Here is a 21,834-nt window from a genome sequence, read left to right as displayed (position 1 = left end):
AATCAGAGCGGAGCTCTCTGGCAAATCAAAGTTGTGAGAGCGCGAGAGCGAGGCAGTGCGTTGTGGCGGTGGGGTTGAGAACGCGCGCCGTAACGGTAAATAACGGTCGCTGCGCGCTCGCGTTTTAAATGAGCGGATGGAGGAAAGTACTCGACCGGCTGAGGGGCTTTAAAGGAGACCACCGAACAGAGAAGCAGATTTCACGGATAAACCGGACTCTTGTTTTTAAAAAGAGCTCTTTTTGTAGGCGGACTTATTTTGGCGCTTCACTGACAGGACGCGCGCGAGCTGGTGGAGTGGCGGCTGGTGCAGTAAATGCTGATAAGGTAAATGTTGGCCAGTAGCCACTGTTAAGTGTTTCTGTTGGTCCCTGAAGGTTTTGTAAGGTGTTTTGACATTTTTAATGGGTTGATGTTAAGTGTGAAGGAGCTTAATGATTTAACGGGTGACCAGTGGCTGATTCTCAATCCATTTGATGGTTTCCTAAAGATGCTCTACAGGGAATTACATAGTGGCCTCTATTGGAAACCATTCAGCCAATTCCCATTAGAAAGCAAAACCATTAGGTTTTAATGGCAGTTGTTTTCTCATAGTTATTTTTCATTAGGGAGGTAATGTTAAAGACTGAATGGAGTATATGTTGGGGATGCATACGTTGGTGTTGGTAAGGTAAATGTGGGTGAGGTGTGGTAATGGTGAGGTAAATGATGGTGAGATAAATATTGGTGTTGGTGAGGTAAATGTTGGTGATAGTGAAGTAAATGTTGGTGTCGGTGAGATAAATGGTGTTGGTGAGGTAACTGTTGGTGTTGGTGAAGCACATGTAGGTGAGACAAATGTTGGTGTTGGTGAGGTAAATGTTGGGGATAGTGAAGTAAATGTTGATGTTGGTGAGATAAATGGTGTTGGTGAGGTAAATGTTGGTGTTGGTGAAGCACATGTAGGTGAGACAAATGTTGGTGTTGGTGAGGTAAATGTTGGTAAGATAAATGTTTGTGTTGGTGAAGTCAGTGTTGGTGTTGGTGAGGTAAATATTGGTTAGATAAATGTTGGTGTTGCTGAGGTTAATGTTGGTGTTGGTGAGATAAAGGGTGTTGGTAAGGTAAGTGTTGGTGTTGGTGAGGTAAATGTAGGTGAGATAAATGTTGGTGTTGGTGAGGTCAGTGTTGGTCTTGGTGAGGTAAATGTTGGTAAGATAAATGTTGGTGTTGGTAAGGTCAGTGTTGGTGAGGTAAATGTTGCTAAGATAAATGTTGCTGTTGGTGAAGTCAGTGTTGGTCTTGGTGAGGTAAATGTTGGTAAGATAAATGTTGGTGTTGGTAAGGTGAGTGTTGGTCTTGGTGAGGTAAATGTTGGTAAGATAAATGTTGGTGTTGGTAAGGTCAGTGTTGGTGAGGTAAATGTTGCTAAGATAAATGTTGCTGTTGGTGAAGTCAGTGTTGGTCTTGGTGAGGTAAATGTTGGTAAGATAAATGTTGGTGTTGGTAAGGTCAGTGTTGGTCTTGGTGAGGTAAATGTTGGTAAGATAAATGTTGGTGTGGGTAAGGTCAGTGTTGGTGAGGTAAATGTTGCTAAGATAAATGTTGCTGTTGGTGAAGTCAGTGTTGGTCTTGGTGAGGTAAATGTTGGTAAGATAAATGTTGGTGTTGGTAAGGTCAGTGTTGGTGAGGTAAATGTTGCTAAGATAAATGTTGCTGTTGGTGAAGTCAGTGTTGGTCTTGGTGAGGTAAATGTTGGTAAGATAAATGTTGGTGTTGGTAAGGTCAGTGTTGGTCTTGGTGAGGTAAATGTTGGTAAGATAAATGTTGGTGTTGGTAAGGTCAGTGTTGGTGAGGTAAATGTTGCTAAGATAAATGTTGCTGTTGGTGAAGTCAGTGTTAGTCTTGGTGAGGTAAATGTTGGTAAGATAAATGTTGGTGTTGGTAAGGTCAGTGTTGGTGTTGGTGAGGTAAATGTTGGTGAGATAAATATTGGTATTAGTGAGGTTAATGTTATTGTTGGTGAGATCAAAGTTGGTGTGATAAATGTTGGTATTAGTGAGGCTAATGTTCGTGTTGGTGAGGTAAAAGTTGGTGATGGTGAGGTAAATGTAGGTGAGGTGCATAAATGTTGGTGTTGGTGAAGTACATATGAGGTGAATGTTATTGAGGTAAATATGAGATAAATTGTGTTGGTGAGGTAAATGTAGGTATGTTGGTGTAGATGAGATAAATATGAGGTAAATGTTGGTGTTGGTGAAGTAAATGGTGTTGGTGTTGGTGAGGTAAACGGTGATGGTGAGGTAAATGTTGGTGTTGGTGAAATAAGTGTAGGTACGTTGGTGTAGGTGAGGTAAATATGAGGTAAATGTTTCTGTTGTTGAGGTAAACGTAGGTGAGATAAATGTTAGTGAGGTAAATTATGATAGTGAGATAAATGTAGGTCAGATAAATGGTGTTGGTGAGGTAAATGTTGGTGTTGGTGAGGTAAATGGTGAGGTAAATGTTGGTGTCTGTGAGCTAAATATGAGATAAATGTTGGTGTTGGTGAGGTAATAGTAGGTGAGGTAAATGTTGGTGTTGGTGAGGTAAATGTTGATGTCTGTGAGGTAAATATGAGATAAATGTTGGTGATGGTGAGGTAAATGTTGGTGTCTGTGAGGTAAATATGAGATGTGTTGGTGTTGGTGAGGTAAATGGTGATGGTGAGGTAAATGTTGGTGTCTGTGAGGTAAATATGAGATAAATGTTGGTGTTGGTGAGGTAAATGTAAGTGAGGTAAATGTTGGTGTGGGTGAGTTAAATGTAGATGAGGTAAATGTTGGTGTGGGTGAGGTAAATGGTGATGGTGAAGTAAATGTTGGTGTCTGTGAAGTAAATATGAGATAAATGTTGGTGTTGGTGAGGTAAATGTAGGTGAGGTAAATGTTGGTGTTGGTGAGGTAAATGGTGATGGTGAGGTTAATATGAGATAAATGTTGGTGTTGGTGAGGTAAATGTAGGTGAGGTAAATGTTGGTTTTTATTACATAAAATGGTCCTGAATACACTGCCTGATATCTGAGACATTGTTTTACAGTAGATTTGTGACAAATATTTTAGTCTAAAACCTGTTTTATTCAGTTTATTTTAATCCATTCTTGGTGGATGGGTACCATAAGGGTAGTCTAAGGCAATAGCCCTCCTTCTCAAATTTTCCACTATTCCAGTATTATCAGGAGGCAAGTGCAGGTTCGCTGGTGGCTTTGGACTGTAAATAAAATGGCTATATATTTTTTGTAGTCATCAAGATTCCTGGTTTCTATCACCAAATGTAAGTCAGTAAGTTTGTCTGTAATGAACCATTTCACACCAATCCACTCTGGATGCTTTTGTTTACATCTTAACCACTGAATCATGCAGAAATTTTGAACGGTCAGCAGAATTCCTTCAGTGGTAATGAAGTGAGGTAACCATTGGTGAGGTAACTGCTAATGACTGAACTGGTTCTTTATCAAACACAGCCTGCCTGATTTGGAGAAAATGACGGAAATCAGCGAGAAGGAGAACGAACCTCAGAATCAGCGAGACTTCCAGCGCTCCCCTGGGACTGTCACCGGCCAGCCTGAGTCTAAGGTGAGCCAGAGCTGTCAAACTCACAAAACGCTGCTTACAGTAAGGGGGGGGCGAGCACAGCTGTAAAATGGTGAAAATAAATGACTTTATTCCCATCGGTTACTTTAGAGAAGTCAGCAGTGCATGATTTGCCTCGCTGGCTGACAAGAGACTGACAATCAATGGCTGCGGTCCGTGCACTGTGAATATGTGCAGAAATGAAAGTGTTGAAGAGCTCTGTAAGTCTGAAACATGGGCATGAAGAGAGGAAGCAGTAGTGGAGTCCAGGCTATTGTAAGAGTTCATGATAGATAAACTACAAAGCTGAAACTTAGACAGAACAACAGAGTAGAACCAAATGAAGAACAGTCAAACAACCTGGAATTAGCCATGAACCGAATACCATTCGCCAAATGTGCAGTCAGTTTGGGAATTTGGTGTAAGGAGCTGGAGAACGAACTGCCGGCTGTGCAGAGAGTGGGCAGAGCTCGTTACTCTGACGTAGCAACAAGCTGCTTGTTAAGGAACCGTAATTTGGTGGAAGGAACTGAACATTAAAACATATTAAATGACCCAATTTATTAATTTCTTACTTTATTTATTTAGCTGTTGTATTAAAGCAGTAGAACACTCGAGGAGTGTGTTATCGTGAAATAACATCACGGCTGTAATTTGGTCGCTGTAGATCATCACAGCCATGATGTTATTTCACGATAACACACTCCCTCTCGGGTTCTATTTCTTAAATAGAAGAGTATGGAATAGCTTGATAGAACAGAACATGATAGAACATGCTAGGATGTCATGAGATAGAACAGAGTAGAATTTAACTGAATGTATTAATAATGAGTGATAGAACAGAACAGAATGGGGTAGTGTAGAATGGAGTTGAATTGAATAGTATAGAATAATAGAACAGATTGGGCTAAAATAGAACAAGAGAATAGGATAAGACATCATGGACAAGCATTTACTTGAATCGGATAGCTCAGAATGATTGAACCGAGTTGAAAGGAGGGCAATTGGATAATAAGGAACAGAATAGGACAGAATTGCAAAATAAAATGGCATAGGATGGAATTAAATATAACTGCATAGTGTGCACAGTTCATTGAGGGTTCTTTAGAAAGGAAAATAGTTCTATATAGAACTATGAACACTCAAAGAACCCTTTGCATGATTAATGAGTTCTTCAGATTGATGGAAAATGTGCTATAGGCAATTCTATACAGAACTTTCTTGAAAATGGATCTATATAGCACACAAAAGGGTTCTTCTATTGTCACAATGTTTGGCTTGTAATAACATAAGAACCCTTTTGGGTGCCTTATAGAACCCTATTAATAAAGGTTCTCTGTAGAACCATCTGTAGCACATTCATACATGTTTTCCATCAATCTGAAGAACATTTTCATGAGGCAAATAACCCATTAGTCATACAAAGGGTTCTTTGAGTGTTTATCATTGTATACAGAACCATTTTCTTTACTAAAGAACCCTTGATGATCCATCTTTTTAAAGAATCTAGAGTAATAGATCTGAATAGATTGGCATAGAATAAAGCAGATTAAAATATGAACTTAATAACAATATACACTCACCGGCCACTTTATTAGGTAGACTGTTCAATTGCTTGTTAACACAAATAGCTAATCAGCCAATCAGATGGCCGCAACTCAATGCATTTAGGCATGTAGAGGTGGTCAAGCCAACTTGCTGAAGTGCAGGCCGAGCATCAGAATGGGGAAGAAAGGGGATTTAAGGGACTCTGAACGTGGCATGGTTGTTGGGTTCAGACGGGCTGGTCTGAGTATTTCAGAAACTGCTGATCTACTGGGATTTTCACACACAACCATCTCTAGGGTTTACAGAGAACGGTCCGAAAAAGAGAAAATATCCAGAGAGCAGCAGTTGTGTGGTCGAAAATGCCTTGTTGATGTGAGAGGTCAGAGGAGAATGGGCTGACTGGTTAGAGATGATAGAAAGCAACAGTAACTCAAATATCCAACCAAAATCTCTGAGGAATGTTTCCAACACCTTGTTGAAAGTCTGCCACGAAGAATTAAGGCTTTTCTGAAGGCAAAGGGTGGTGTACTTAATAAAGTGGCCGGTGAGTGTATGTAATGGGACTGAATGAAATACAGCACCTTCTAGAATTACCAGCCTTGAAAAAGTGCAGAATTATCAATAATTGAGAGGTGTTTTTTGAGAAAAATGTTTATTTTTGTATATTGATTTATTTTAAATTGAATAAATTTACCTCAGTTTCCATCAAGCTGGTAAAATTAATTTCTTCATAGGCCTTTGCCTCAAGGGTGCTAATAATTGCGGAGGGCACTGCAGAATATTATAGGTCCTAAAGTGCAGTAATGCCATAAAACCTGTCAGGGTTTCAGCTCGTTATTCCGACCCTGAGTCTTTAGCCATCAATCCCAGTCTCAGTGTGACAGTCCTATCAGCCTGTAACACTGGAAGACCAATATGCTGCTATGCCTCATGACTTCTTACGTAACAAGGCATATCTGCTGATGGTGGGGAAGCAGGGAGAAGAGTTAGGGCTAGAGCTCTGTGGCTTCTTGTGGAGAAGTTGGCCTAAAACTGTTTGCATGTTCATTGTCAACTGCTCTGTGTTAAGCTAGTTACACCTACTTTATACCTGCTCTGATGTGCCATTTTATTAGAGTCACCTGTCATATAGTTACACTTTGTAGGTATAAAAATAATGATTCTTTTAACCACCTCCTTCTATCTTGTCCATGAATAGAAAGGACCCCCCTATAACCACCACTGACCAGATATTTTGAGTGGTTGACCACTCACAGCACAGCAGTGATACAAATGTAGTGTAGTCAGTGAGTGGGTCAGAGAGTGTATATGGTAGGTTTCCCAAGTAAACTATCCGTTTAGTAGCCACATTTATATGCATCTTGATAGTCTATTAATAATCAGACTAAAAGCTCGATTGGAATAGAATACGTCCATGTATACACTTAAACTGGACTGGACTAGTCCCATTAAGGCGATACAGTTTGTGGGTAAGGTGGGTAATCCTGCAAAAAAATCCTTTAAGTACACTCTCAGAAATAAAGGTACTAAACTGTACCTAATAAAGTGGCCGGTGAGTGTATATAGTAAGTTGAGCTGATAACATGGACAATGAGCGTAGAAACAAGGAGATAATGTTATGTATATAGCACCCAAAAGGTACTTCTATTGTTACGTTGTCAAGCCATTTTCAAAGCGGTTCTGTATAGAACCATCTACAGCACAGTCTAAAGAACCATTTCATGATGCAACAAACCAACAAATCATGCAGTGGGGTCTTTGAGTAGTCATGGTTCTATGTAGAACCATTTTGTTTACCAAAGAACCCATAAAGCATCAGCAGCAGCAGATCTTGTATCTTTACCCTGTAACTTTTTTCCGGTTTGTGAAGAATTAACTGACACCAAACCTGATAAATTAATCAAATGATGGTGAACGTTTTACTCTAGCAAGTCTATATGGGTGTGAAATGTAAACTGGTGCTCTCGCTGTGAGGTGTTTTATCAGGTGTAGCTGCACTGTGCGCTGCCTGCTTTACTACACAGCTGGAACACCAACTGCCAGCGTCAGCACATTTAAGAGAACTTATTCTTTTTACCCGGAGTTGATCGACGGTGCAAGTTAATTTCTGAGGCTTGTGTCGAACATCTTGTTTGTTTGTGCTTGTTTGTCTCCGAACCTGATTACGCTGTTGTGTCTGTGCATTCGTTTGTGTATCTGTCTGTGTGAGTCGATGTCTGTGTTTGGGCTTCAGAAGCACACGGTAAGATGGATGACTCTATCAGGTAACAGATGCTGTGCCTCTCTTCCCAGCGGCTGTGCTATAACTCAGAGACACTTAGAAAGCAGCAGTCAGGCCCAAACAAAATGCAGGCCCTGTCTTCATGCAGGTACTCTCACCAGGAGAGCTTACACATCTCCCGCTGAACTACTGCTGACGCACTTTGAGGAGCCTTCTATAAATCTTAAAAGGCCACTGGAAGACACCACTGCTTTATCTTTAGGCGTATTTTGATTGCTTTAGCACGATGGCTGGGTGTTAAAAGGATACAATACAGAATGTGTTCATTAGCAGCTATAAGCAGAATCTTATGTCTTGTGCATTTGCTATGGTATAGACTGCTGCATACAGCTGAAAACTGTAGAAGGCAGCGTGAAAATGAAATCTTCATTTTAAATGAAGATAAATCTTGGCATTGGTTGTGTTTTCGTGGTTATACATGCAGTCTTGTCAAAGCTTTGGCAGTTTGGGGCCCAGCTGCTTGTAGTTTGGAGTACATGTATTAGTGGTGCCCACTTGCGGTTCTTGAAGAAAGAGCTCTTGGAAAACGTTTAAAGATAAATCTTTAGGCCACAACACACCCGCCTAAACACCAGCAGTCAGTCTGAGTCACAAAACTAGGTTAATGATCCAGAGTTCTCACAATACTTTAATAAGCTAAATTAGGAATTTATTTTAATCATATTTTTGCACAAATTGCTAAAGACAGTAGAGCTGAGAGACAAGAGAAGTCCTGTGTGAGTTCCTGATTGGTGCTGATCACAAACTTCTCTGTTCAGATTATTCAGTCACATTATGGGACATCGTAGTTCGGCAGGAGTTTGGTGCACTGGGAACAAAGCAACAGAACACCCAAATGCATAAGACTAAATTTATATTATACTGACAGCAATTGCAGTTTATGACGAACTAGTTAGCATGTATAGCAGCAGGCAAACTCGTTAAGAGTCTTTGATTTGAATTAAAACAAATTATGACATTTTGTTTGGCAGTTGAGCAGTGGTGGACAGTAACTAAATAAATGTAATTAGTTTCTGTACTTAAGTATTTTTTCGTGTATCTGTACGTTTTCCTACTATTGGGTGACTTTTTACTTTCACTCCACTACATTTCAAAGTCTAATATCTTCCTTTTTCCTCCACTACATTTTGAGAAATCTGTTGTTCCTTTTGGTTTCTGTGTGTATAAAAACGGAACATGTCAAAACGAAAGAAGCGCAAAGTAAGAACACCAATCAGGGCACAGCGGTCACTTTGTTTAGAGCTTGTTTTGACCTGTTGGTCATACCGACCCTGTGCAGCACATGGTTCAACGTCAGCACAGAAGCGTAAAATTTTGGGAGAGTCTGTTCAACATAAATGATGAACTAACCTAACTTTGTGTAAATAGAGCACAATATAGAAATATGTCCACATATGCAGTCGAGACTGACGCAGCTTTTTACTGAATTTATACAAACACAATTTCATTTTATAGTAAATTAGTTTGGGCTGGTTTATGTTTATGAACAGAGACCTACAGATCAACATAGTAAAGGAAACTCATTTGTGATCCTGAGTTTAAAGCCAGATTTTATTAAACTTAAACTTGGAACTAAGTTACGTTAATTAATATTTTAGTACTTTTACTTTCGATAATTAAGTACAATTGAAGGCAGATACTTTAGTACTTTTACTCAAGTGGAGGTCTAAAGCGAGGAACTTCTACTTTTACTCTAGTAATGTTGTACCTTGGGTGTCTCTAGTTTAACTCTTTAACTCTACTTTAACTTTGCTTTGTATACCTCGACCAGCACTGCAGTTGAGAGAGTCTGCTACCGTCTGCTCACTGTTTACTCACCATTTGCATTAGATAACAACCGTATTTCTGTTGCTTAGTAACAAAATCAAAATCATAGTGTTTCAGATAAAATCAAAATATTTTACAGTGTAAAACCAGATCTGGTTACAACAGTGAGAAATCACGTGATTAAACGAGTAGATAACAGTAGATAAAAAAGGCTAAAATATTTTTGATATTGAAGCGTTAAAGGACGAATATCAGCCAGGCCTAACGAGACCTAATGTCTCCGTCCATTATTAGAGCTTTGACACAAGCAGCACTTTAGAGAATTAAGGTAGTGGCAGGAAGATAATTAGATAATAACAACTGAATTACGGCCTTGATTCAGAGCGCTGGATTAATGATGTATGCAGTGCAGAGATTACTATACCAAATGACCCTGCCGTTAAACAGGAACCTTCAATAGTGTCAAGCATACAGCTAAATGACCTGCACATGCACTTTTACTGTGGGACACATGGGTAACAACAAAACAAGACCACACAGGCTGTACAAGCTGCAGCTGTGAGAAATCTCTGTTCTGACACCGCCTGTGTGTCCTCCAGCGCACCAGCAGGAAATTCAGTACGAGGTGAGAGAGGGAGTTTGGCGAAAGCTCAGGCTGACGGAGCAAGAAACTATAGACTGGGAGTCATGAATGATTTATTCTGTGCTTTACACCTGTTACTGAATAAACTCAAACACTAATTTGATTGTTCCCACAAAATGAAGACACATATTATAATATGTAGTTATTCACTCAAGTGAGAGTTTAGAGTTAGTCACTGTTTCATTGTTAGAAATGTTCATTGCCATTTAATGCATTTAGTAATGTTTCACATTTTTGTTGTTTATTAATTTTACATTCTTTTTGATTTGATTTTTTTAGACGTCCAGTGTGTATCAGATCATTTACACAACAGCAGAGCACATCAAACAGCCTAATTTGTAGGTTAGGTGTAAGTAGAGCGGGGAGATTCTTGCTTTCACAGTAAAAATAAAAATGCACTCAGTGTGTTGTTACACCAACATGAGCACACTTTCAATCATTGATAAGTTTGCTAGTGGTTAGAGTTAGTCACCATCTTATTGTTTTAAACTATTCATTACCATTTAATGTTTTCTTTACATTTCTGCTGTTTGTTACAGGGGTCGCAACCCAAATGTTAAGAAGAGACATTTTGTTCTTTCAACAAAAATAAAACCACCTTAGGAGCCACAACATTTATTGTCAGTTTTACCATTTTGGCTGTAAATCTGTCTCTGTATGTGCTGATGTACTAGTACAGACTAAAAATATAAAAGAAAACAGACTCACTTTGTTCTGCTTTAAGCTTTCGCTCAGTTATAGCTGCTTTTCTCGCATCTCCAGCAGGAAACTTTTCCACAAAATAGAACGGTTTCTCATAAAATGTCTCTCAACGTTTGACTTTTTACGAGGCTGAAGTCGCTTCTCAATCGCCAGCTTCTTGTTCAAATTTTCCCTTTCCACCTTAAATGGTGCCTGAGGTCCCAAAAGCACCAGAAATCAACTGCTGCATCATTTATGGTGGAACAGGAAAATTCAAATGAGAAACTGATTTCAGCTTCATGACTTTTTAGCATCTGACCGTTTCTTGTTGCAGATTAAACATATCAGGAGACCAGCTGGAGTGATTATAAATGTAAATACATCCATTATTGACTCTTTGCTGTTTCGTTAGCTACTAGCTGGGCGAGACTGTTGTCTGTTGCTATTGTGACCAGCAGTCTTTATGCATATCTTCAGGGTTGAAGGGTGAATTAGTAGTTCTACATTAACTCCAGCGTTTAAGACCATTTACTGTTAAACTGTGTTGAACGATCAGCAGAGCTTTATTTTACTGTAAAGGAGGATTATTTTATTATTACCTACTGTGCTAATTCTGCTGTGGAGCCACAACAGGACAGTAAAATAGCCGTCTGTTGCCAACCCCTGCTCCAACATAGTAGAAAACAGAAAGAACACAACACAAAGATTGCTCTAGTAATGTTTACATAAAGCGTTCCCAATAGCCCAGTCAGAGCGGGTAACTGAACCACACTGAAACGATTTTTCTTCCAACTCCTCAGTTCTTCGTTTCACTCTCCGTCTTTAATACAAACAAAACAGAAAAGCAGCACATGAAACGTCTGGGTCAAGATCAGTTTCATGCTACCAAACAATAGCAATGAAAATAATGAAGTAATCTCTGTGGTTGCGACTTCTTTAGTAGCTTGAAGGATTTTGGTAGCACTGCAGTTCGAAATGCTGTTGGCAGCGAGGAAAATAGAAAAGAATAGCCTTTTAAAAGCATTCTGTCGCTGTGGCCTTGGCACCACGCTGGCTATTTGAGTGTCTGAGCAGCTTCAGCAGCACTCAGGACGGTAAGAGGATGCGAACAGAGAGAGATTCGCTGCCACCTTCTCCTCCTCTGGCCATGTGACATTTATGCTTTTTTATCTTTTTTTTCCCTATCTTGCCTTCATTTCACACTCTTCCTCTTTCAGAGAATCTGATTGCAGTGATGGAGATGGGATTAGAATAAGAGCTCCAGGGATGCTGTCAAGTGGCTCTGCAAATCGAATGCTTTACAGGTTGCTGATGAGAGCTTTACTCATTCCATTATGCGTGTATCTCAGTTGCGGCTCGATTTTCAGCACAGTTAATGCAATGAATTGTTTCTGAGAAGAGAGTAGGCAAAGTTGCAAAAATCTGATGCTGCAACTAAAAAAACTAAAAAATCTCTGTCACAGATATCAGAAATTTGTTTGTGACTAGAAGATGGAGGATAAAGTCACTTGGCTTTAGGGACGCTGCCTAAATTCTTCTAGGCTATTGTAAGTAAGTAAGTCAGTAAGTCAGTCAATTTTATTCATAAAGTGCTTTACAATAAAAAACGATTTTGCTTCCGATCACCACCACCGTACATTAACACAACAGCGTACAGTCCTCAATCCACAGTTGAACAGTTTAACAGCTGCTAAAAGGTTATCAATAAAGATGTGTTTTATGCTTGGTTTTAAAAACAGTCACCTATGAGAACTTTCCAAAGTCTTGGGACGACGACAGCAAAAGAACAGTTCTCTTTTCGTTTATTATGTGACCGTGGAACAGTTAAAAGTCATTGAAACACAATTTAGTGCGCATACATACAAACATGTTCACAACATTTCGCCATTGTCAGAACAAAACCTCATATCTCCAAAATGGTGACTTTACAGGAGAAGGAAAAAACCTACTTTACTTTTAATGTAATTTTTCCAAGTCATTTTAGGACGTTTCTTTTGGTCCACTCATCATGAAATTTACACACCACGTAAAGGGTAACAGGGATTTTCAAATTATGTCAAAAACTGAAAAAGAACACAAATGGAGATACAAGGTTTTGTTCAAGGTGTCACACATCCCTCTGGTTCCAGCTCACCATTGGCCTCCATGTCCCAGAATCCCATGTCTGTTGGACTTCCACAATCATCCAGTCACCAGAATACTGATGTGTTGCACCTGCTGTATGTATCATATGATCAGTCTTAGTTCAGTTTAAAAGCCGAGGCTTTAGATTAGTTTACTTGTAAGATGTTGCTTCTCCTAATAGAGCTACGGAACCTTTTTCGACCTGGTTGCCTTTGTTCTGTTTGTTCTTTTGATCTTCTGGCTCTTTTGGATTTGACCTACGCCTGTTCACCGACTACGATACTTGTCACACCCTTTTTAAGTGAAGCCTAATTTCTGTTTTTACTTCTGTTTTTATTTCTGTCACGTTACACAAGGTTTTAAAAACCATCAATGGCATTCTATATTAAGCTCTGTAATGCACTGGGAGTCAGTGTAAGGATGCTAAAACTAGACTAATGTGCTTAGTAATAGAAAGTGTATTTTTTTAGACGTTTTGATTTTTTGGGTTGGCTTATAGCTGGGCTGTCCAATCTTATCCACAGAAAGGCCAGTGTGACTGCTGGTTTATGCTCAGCCTCATGTTATGCTCATTTAAACCATTTACAGTTTATTGCATTGTTCTGTAATGAAAAAAAAAATTGAAATGGGATGAATCTTTTTGAGTCACCCTGTTTTGTGGGGAACAGGCGAGTATGTCATTGCTGTAGGTACAAAACCTTGTATTTGCCGTTTTTCAGTTTTTGACATAATTTGAAAATCCCTGTTGCTCTTTACACTGTATGTAACTTTCATGACAAATGGACCAAAAGAAACGGCCCAGAATGTCTTGGAAAAAAACTCTTACATTACAAGTAAAGCATGTTTTTGCTTTATTATCATTTTAGAGATACTAGGTTTTGTTCCGACAACAGCAATATAGTGGTCGAAAACTATAGGAGTGAAGCTGAGTAAAGCAACGGGTCTCACTGTTTAAATTCATTCAAAAGCAGCAGTGGGTTCTAGCTAAGGAAGGTCATTTAACACAGTAGTGGTAGCTTATGCATTGTATTTGTCACAGTGTGTAAAAAGAAAGAAGCATTTCTTTGTTGGCCTGGTGACTCAAACACAACGTGACCTGATGAAATGGATCTGAATGCTAATCCATAGCTGGGTGTAATCTCAGCGAGGAGTGAGATCTCAGTGAGTGAATTCAGTGAACAGGATGTCCTGCACCATTATTGGTTCGACTACTGGTGCCTCAGTTTTTCTCTCGAAGTACATTAAATAAGTGTGATATTGTCTCAGATTCAATTTCATGTGGTCTCTGACATCACATCTCACACACACTAAAAAATACAGGGTCACTGTGGTGATGCAGGGCTTGCATTAAACTAAGGTTACTTGATGTTGCAGCAGTATAGACAGGAACACAGCAAAATGGGTGGGAATTTTTGGTATTTAGGACATTATCGCTTGAAATTTGGCCTTAAATTGCATTTGAAGTGACTTTTACACATCTTATAAACATTTTTTAACTCATGGATACCTGTATGAATTATGGCGCATTACAAAATCAGCACCTCTTTAATCAAATGACATTTAGGACCTAATAAAGTCTATTTCCTGATTTTTTTAATTGTTTCTTGTTTTTTTTATTTTTTCTCTTTTTTTTTCTTTTGCTTTTTACTGAAACTGCTGACATGACGTTCAGTGAGATCCAGAATAGATTAAGAAATCAAATTGAAATCATAATTGAAATTATTGAACCTCTCTCTAGTGTTTAGCCTCCACAAGGGGGTGCTATAAGAATTAAACTTTACTTTGGGTACTTAATTGAGAGAGAGTAAACCACCATGAACTCAGAACCTAACACAGGGCGTCGCAACCCAAATGTTAGGAAGAGCCATTTTGTCCTTTCAACAAAAATAAAAGCCACAACATCATATGTCCATTTTGCCATCTTGGCTGTAAATGTGTCTCAGTATGTGCTGATATACTAGTAAAGGATAAAAAATAAAACAAAAAATGAAAACACAGCCTTACTTTGCTCTGCTTTAAGCTTTAGTTCAGCTATAGCCGCCTTTCTCACATCTCCAGCAGTAAAATTTTCCTTAAAAGTAGAACAATTTCTTGTAAAATGTCTCTTAACATTTGATTTTTCTGCAAGGCTCAAGTCGCTTCTCATTCACCAGCTTCGTACTCGAATTTTCCCATTCCGCCTTAAACGTATGTAGAATGTAACTGCTGCACCATTTAAGGTGGAACAGGACAATTCAAACAAGAAGCCGGGGAATGAGAAGCGACTTCAGCCTCGTGACTTTTTAGTGTTTGACAGTTTCTCGTTGCAGATTAAACATATCAGGAAACCAGCTGGAGTGACTATAAACACTAAAGTCCATCTGTCTCCAAATTATCGATGTTCGTCTTAAATCTCTCTTTGCCGTTTCGTTAGCTACTAGTTGGGCGATATTGTTGTGTGTGTTGCTATGGTGACATATGGTGACTGAGGTTAGGGTTAAAGGGTGAATCAGCACTTCTATGTTAACTCCTTACTGTTAAACTGTGTTGAACGATCAGCAGAGCTTTATTTTACTGTAAAGGAGGATTATTTTATTTTTACCTACTAATCTAATTCAGCTGTGGAGCCACAACGGAGCAGTAAAGAGCTGTGTGGTTCCAACCCCTGACCTTTTAGAACCTCACGCATGTCAGTGGTTTCATTACTTCTTAATTCAGTCACCTAACTAACCTATGAGCCTTTCTGCTTCATTTTGGAAGTGTATAAAGTAAAAGGCTGAATTTACATCACATTCAAATACACTGTATTCATTGCTGCTGCTACTGCAGCACAAAGACTGTTCATTCGTATGAGAGTTTACTCGACCGGAGGAGCAGAACCTCAGCTACACTCTACTCAACTGGGTTATCAGTCAGTGATGTTGCGTGTTCGAGTTTTAATGTTACCTCTTAATTCTCACAGTCAACCAGCTAACCCTTCAGCCTTTATAGGGTTTACAGGGGGCTCAGGGGGCACTTCATATTTTTCCTTCCACCCCTATTAGACTTTCAGCTTGAAATCGAAAGGCAGTGCTTTTCTCTAGTTGGACAGTGATAAGTTTGAGGTGGCAGGTTGAAGGTGCTTAAGGACAAACTAAAGATAGGGCTCACTCTCTTTTTCACACACACACACACATGGACACACACACTGGTTTCTGCTCCTGCCAGCCTGAATGAGCTTAACTGATGCTGACCTTTCAGTCAAGCTGGAGTCTATACTGGGAATAAATGAACAGAGGAAGCATAACGAGAGAGAGAGAGAAAGGGAGAGATAAGAGCTGATGGGCTTGGCATGTTTTATTATTTAATTTGTGAATAGTTTTTGTTTGTTTTTTAGCAAGCAATGCAGCTTCTTTTGACTACACTGCATAAAATGTTATCTTGTCAAGTGAAATGATCTTAAATCTAGTCGATGTATCTAATATTTCCCACTTTGAGATGCTTGTGCACTGATTACAAGATTATCTAGCTTATTTCTAGACATTTCTCACTTGTTTTAAGTAATTTTATTACTGACATTTTTCTCACTATACTCACCTCACAGCAAGAAGGGCCTGGGTTCAAATCACGGCTGGCCAACCAGGGTCCTCTCTGTGTGGAGCGTATGTTCTCCCCGTGTCTGTCTGGGATTCCTCCCAAAGACATGCAGTCAGGCCAATTGAACGTGCTAAATTGCCCCTAGGTGTGACTATGTGTGTGAATGTATATGTCTGTGTATCTGCCCTGAGATGGACTGGTGACCTTCCGCCCTATGACCGCTAGGATGCGCTCCAGCTGACCCACGACCCAGAAGGATAAGCAGCTTAGAAAGTGTATGCATACTGGCAGATAGTTTTGCTAGTTTCAAGCTCATTTCTTACAACAAGCAAAATTATCTTCCAATATTACTGAATTGCAAGTAAATAATGTCTAGAAATGTAAAGATAAATGATCTTAAATTAATCTTACAACAATCTCAACAGGAGAAATATTAGGTTTGTGTATATTTAAGATAATTCTACTTGACAAGATGCCATTTTTTGCAGTGTATGACACGTGTGGCTTAATTTATAGGGAACCTGTTATCTAGAGGATCGAGCACTCATGCACAGAGATGCACTTTCAGGTCCATGTTTGCGTGGCACGTCGAGATGTGATGACAGGATTAGTGGAGCCGTCAGTTTATTTCAGCTGATTGTTATCATGATTTTGTGCCCACGTTCTAAAAATACCTCGACAAGTAGAAGCGTCTACCTTTATCTTTAATTTATCTGCTCTACTAACGCATTATTTTTAGCCACATCTTCAAACGCAGCCGTAAGAAGGCCACTGCATCTGAGAGCGTGTGCACAGCTGCATGCGTACACTCGCTAGTCAGCTGTCTGAGCTCAGAACTGATCAATAAAGAAACAGGGACACGATTTCAGCTTATGTTTCACCCTCAAACCTCACTCTCTCTCTCTCATTCTCTCTCTCTCTCTCTGTCACTCCTCTGTGCTCTGAGAGCGCTGTCAGTCTTTAGAGGGGTCCTCGGCTCATTGTCTAATAATAGCCACCCGTGTTTTTGAGGGACGCACACAGATGCACAAGTGTAGCGTCGCAGTCAGTCTGGATCTGTATCGCCTGGACGTTGTCTTCTCCAGGTTTCTGTTTCAGGACGTTCCACGTTTCACACACTCTCTATCTCTCTCTATCTCTCTTTATCTCTCTTTTTCATGCATGGCAGTCCAGCTTGGTCAGTGTGACAGAATGCAGAACAAGCAGTTCCTTGATTCTGTTGTGTTCTCGGGTTATTTTCACAGGTTTAGTTTATTTGGCCAGATTAGATCTTAGCTGCTGTATTTCAGTAAAATTGCAGTAGAGCCTAAAATATTGAGTATATTTACATGCACTTTATAATCTGATAACTTTAGAAAATCAGATTTTATCAGTAATCTGATAAACATGTTTATATGCCTTTGAGTAATCAAATAATGGGGAAACTCCAGGTCTACATGAGTCAGACAGTAATCAGATTTCTGCTTTGCAACCAGCCAATAAACTCACAGAAGAAGACGTGACGTAAATATAATGTAAAACTCAAACTTCATGCTGCCGCTTTACCTGACAATGTGAACACACTTTATCTAAAAGATGAAGAATGTTTAAATCCTTAATTTCATCAAGCATGTATTTGGTTTCAGTGTCGCTCTAAAAGTGTTTTGCTGCATCTCGTGGCGACGCTGCTCACCTATTTCTGGTACTGCCATCTGTTGTCGCACATGCTCAGACTGAGAAATCGGAAAGAAATCAGAGTAAAAGTTTACAGCACTGAGAAATCTGATTACCGAGCTAAAATCCAGCCTCTTCATCTGATTTCTTAGCCAGATTTCTAGATTGGAGGATGGTGGCACGACCATTTGAATAATCAGATAACTGCATAAATCCAATTATGACTGGATTATTGAGTTCATGTAAACACACTCACTGTCCAAACCCCACAGGACCTGACTGCTCACATTAGGTTGGATGTCCTTTCCTGAAAATGTGTCAGACTCCAGTTAAGTTCAAACCCTGATTCATGAAAATGTTCTTAACAAAAAACTTTAAAGGTTCAAAAAAGGTTCCTAAGACAAACTCTAAGTTCATAAGAATGTTCTTAAATGCAGTTCTCCAAAAAATGTAAGAAGTTCTGAAATATTCAAATAATCTTAAGAGTATCTTAAGAAAATATTGTTTTCTTATGTATACTTTTTTTTTTTTTTTTTTTTTAATGTGACCTGAATTTTGATTCATGGCCATCAGTGCATGAACCGATTTTGTCCTGAATAGTCTGCTGCTTCACTGGTTCAACAGCCAAACTGCCTTTTGTATACCTTTCCAGCACCTTTTTCTACTTTTTATGTATTTTTGAATAATACAGAAAGGAAACAAAATCAGTTCACTGCTAAATTTGTAAACCAAATTCTGCTTTTGACATTAAATCGATATTTTCTACACTGATTAAGTTAAAATGTTATTCCGTGTATTTCAGAGTGCACTAGTTTATATATAAAATATCTGAATTCCAGTCAGTGGGGCCAAAAATTTATTTAAAAATGATTTACTACACTGCTCAAAAAATAAAGGGAACACTTAAACAACACAATATAACTCCAAGTAAATCAAACTTCTGTGAAATCAAACTGTCCACTTAGGAAGCAACACTGATTGACAATCAATTTAAAAAATCAATTTGAATAGACAACAGGTAGAAATTATTGGCAATTAGCAAGACACACTCAATAAAGGAGTGGTTCTGCAGGTGGGGACCACAGACCACTTCTCAGTACCGATGCTGTCTGGCTGATGTTTTGGTCACTTTTGAATGTTGGTGGTGCTTTCACACTCGTGGTAGCATGAGACGGACTCTACAACCCACACAAGTGGCTCAGGTAGTGCAGCTCATCCAGGATGGCACATCAATGCGAGCTGTGGCAAGAAGGTTTGCTGTGTCTGTCAGCGTAGTGTCCAGAGGCTGGAGGCGCTACCAGGAGACAGGCCAGTACACCAGGAGACGTGGAGGAGGCCGTAGGAGGGCAACAACCCAGCAGCAGGACCGCTACCTCTGCCTTTGTGCAAGGAGGAACAAGAGGAGCACTGCCAGAGCCCTGCAAAATGACCTCCAGCAGGCCACAAATGTGCATGTGTCTGCACAAAAGGTTAGAAATCGACTCCATGAGGATGGTATGGGGGCCCGATGTCCACAGATGGGGTTGTGCTCACAGCCCAACACCGTGCAGGACGCTTGGCATTTGCCAGAGAACACTAGGATTGGCAAATTCGCCACTGGCGCCCTGTGCTCTTCACAGATGAAAGCAGGTTCACACTGAGCACATGTGACAGACGTGACAGAGTCTGGAGATGCCGTGGAGAGCGATCTGCTGCCTGCAACATCCTTCAGCATGACCGGTTTGACAGTGGGTCAGTAATGGTGTGGGGTGGCATTTCTTTGGAGGGCCGCACAGCCCTCCATGTGCTCGCTAGAGGTAGCCTGACTGCCATTAGGTACCGAGATGAGATCCTGACCCCTTGTGAGACCATATGCTGGTGCAGTTGGCCCTGGGTTCCTCCTAATGCAGGACAATGCTAGACCTCATGTGGCTGGAGTGTGTCAGCAGTTCCTGCAAGATGAAGGCATTGAAGCTATGGACTGGCCCGCCCGTTCCCCTGAATCTGATTGAGCACATCTGGGACATCATGTCTCGCTCCATCCACCAACGCCACGTTGTACCACAGACTGTCCAGGAGTTAGTGGATGCTTTAGTCCAGGTCTGTGAGGAGATCCCTTAGGAGACCATCTGCCACCTCATCAGGAGCATGCCCAGGCGTTGTAGGGAGGTCATACAGGCACGTGGAGGCCACACAAAATACTGAGCCTCATTTTGACTTGTTTTAAGGACATTACATCAAAGTTGGATCAGCCTGTAGTGTGTTTTTCCACTTTAATTTTGTGTGTGACCCCAATTCCAGGCCTCCATTGGTTAATAAATTTGATTTTGTGTTTTTCAATCATCATTGATGATTTTTGTGTGATTTTGTTGTCAGCACATTCAACTTTGTACAGAGCAAAGTATTCAATGAGAATATTTCATTCATTCATATCTAGGATGTGTTATTTGAGTGTTCCTTTTATTTATTTGACCAGTGTATATTATTCAACACCATTAGTCGAGCTGACTAGTGTCAAACACCAAACCACTGCTGGCCACTCAGAAGGCCTTGTGGGCGTTAGCTGCTAGTTGGTTGAATAAGTGTGAACAGAGTTACGTGGACTAATATCCTGCTCATGCAGTGTGGGGTATCGAGAGAGATACTGGTCTGGCAGGACCCGGAGGACAGAAGAAGGATCCTTGAATTAAACTCTATAGTTCAGCAGTTCTTAATCTTGGGAACCTCATGTTTGGCACATGTTTAGCTGATCAGTTGTTTTAGAATTACTGAGATAGTTAAAACACCCACAGTTCAAATCTGTATAGTGGCCTCTCATAATGTGCAACATACTCAAACATAAAAGAGCTGTGTTATTCTTCTCAGTCTTACATAAAGCTCATTATTACACCTTCGTTGTATCACCTTCAGCTGCCACAGTGCCTTGGATTAATACCTGTGGGAAAGTGTTTTATTGCATTGGTACAGAATATTATGAGGAGAAAAATATTTGTAGTGTTCAAGGTTGAGAAAGATCTGAGGCCGTGTTACAGGAAGTTCTTAAGTCTGAAATCTTATCTGCTTAGTCACCATGACAACTTTAGTTAGGACTGAATTTAGGACAGAAGCTATTATAGAACAAAAGTTCTTAAATTCATAATCTTATCGTTAACTCTAGATAAGAAAACAGCATCACACAAACATCGTAACTAGACTAAATCTCCTAAATACTGTCCTGACTTTAGGATAAACCCCAGAGCGTCTTAACTTCTGTCTTAACCGTCTGGTTCTATTGTTTTGAACAGTAACAGGCAGCACAGCTCACTATAACTAGCATAATGGCACTACATTTATGTAGTTTTTTACACTTTATTTATTACACTGCGTTTAAAATCTCGTACAAGACTCGATCTCCACCCCCCCCCTTTATTACTCTTATTACGTGTGTCAATATCAGATAAAATATTACAGAGATGGTGGTGAATAAGGAGGAGACAGAGCTGAACGTGTGTCTGTTTATTAGGAGGAATAACGTTAGTGCGCTCGGCTGAAGCGTTTGGGAAATGGAGACTGAAACTATGGAGCAGCAACACAAAGCGCTGACACAATACTATTTACTTCAAGTTTTGTTTGACCTTTTTAAATCAGTAACAGCAGCTAACTTTAGCTGCCTGGCTAAGTTGCCTGATTATTTTGATGACGTGTTTACGTTTCAGCTGTGCGTGTATGGTCGGTTGCTAGGTATCAGACCTGACAGTTGATTGCCGACTTCCATTAAGTGAGTTAAGATTTCCTAACCGGATATAAGAAGCTGTAAGATAAGATTCCTAAATCAAGATCAGATTTGCTTCTCTTTTACAAATGTGTGAAAAATCTTATCTTGACCTGTCGGATCTGAAGTTAAGCCAAACAGATAGGAAGTTTGTGTAATACGGCTGCTGGTTTTGCAGGTAGAGTAGGGAGGTTTTATCATTATGGTGGCAAATTATATCCTGATATGCTTTTCTGAGCATGCCACAGATATCAGTACTCAAT

General features: G+C 39.9%; 1 protein-coding gene across 2 annotated transcripts in view; it reads left to right on the top strand.

The window, feature by feature from the left end:
- LOC108411454 (SH3 and cysteine-rich domain-containing protein 2-like) overlaps positions 1–21,834 on the top strand; it is a 61,448-nt gene that overhangs the window by 7,671 nt on the left and 31,943 nt on the right. The window contains exons 1-2 of one of the 2 annotated variants that reach the window (XM_017683028.2): positions 73–326; positions 3,481–3,592. In XM_017683028.2, coding sequence (XP_017538517.1) covers positions 316–326; positions 3,481–3,592 — 123 coding nt within the window. In that variant the 5' untranslated portion in view covers positions 73–315. Of the gene's footprint in view, positions 1–72; positions 327–3,480; positions 3,593–21,834 lie in introns of those variants that run through there. The other variant, XM_017683029.2, reaches the window with a different exon arrangement.

This window comes from Pygocentrus nattereri, chromosome 13 (assembly GCF_015220715.1).
Source record: "Pygocentrus nattereri isolate fPygNat1 chromosome 13, fPygNat1.pri, whole genome shotgun sequence".
Classification (NCBI taxonomy): Eukaryota; Metazoa; Chordata; class Actinopteri; order Characiformes; family Serrasalmidae; genus Pygocentrus; species Pygocentrus nattereri.
Note: the sequence above shows the minus strand (reverse complement) of the source record. Positions and strands in the feature narration are given on the sequence as shown.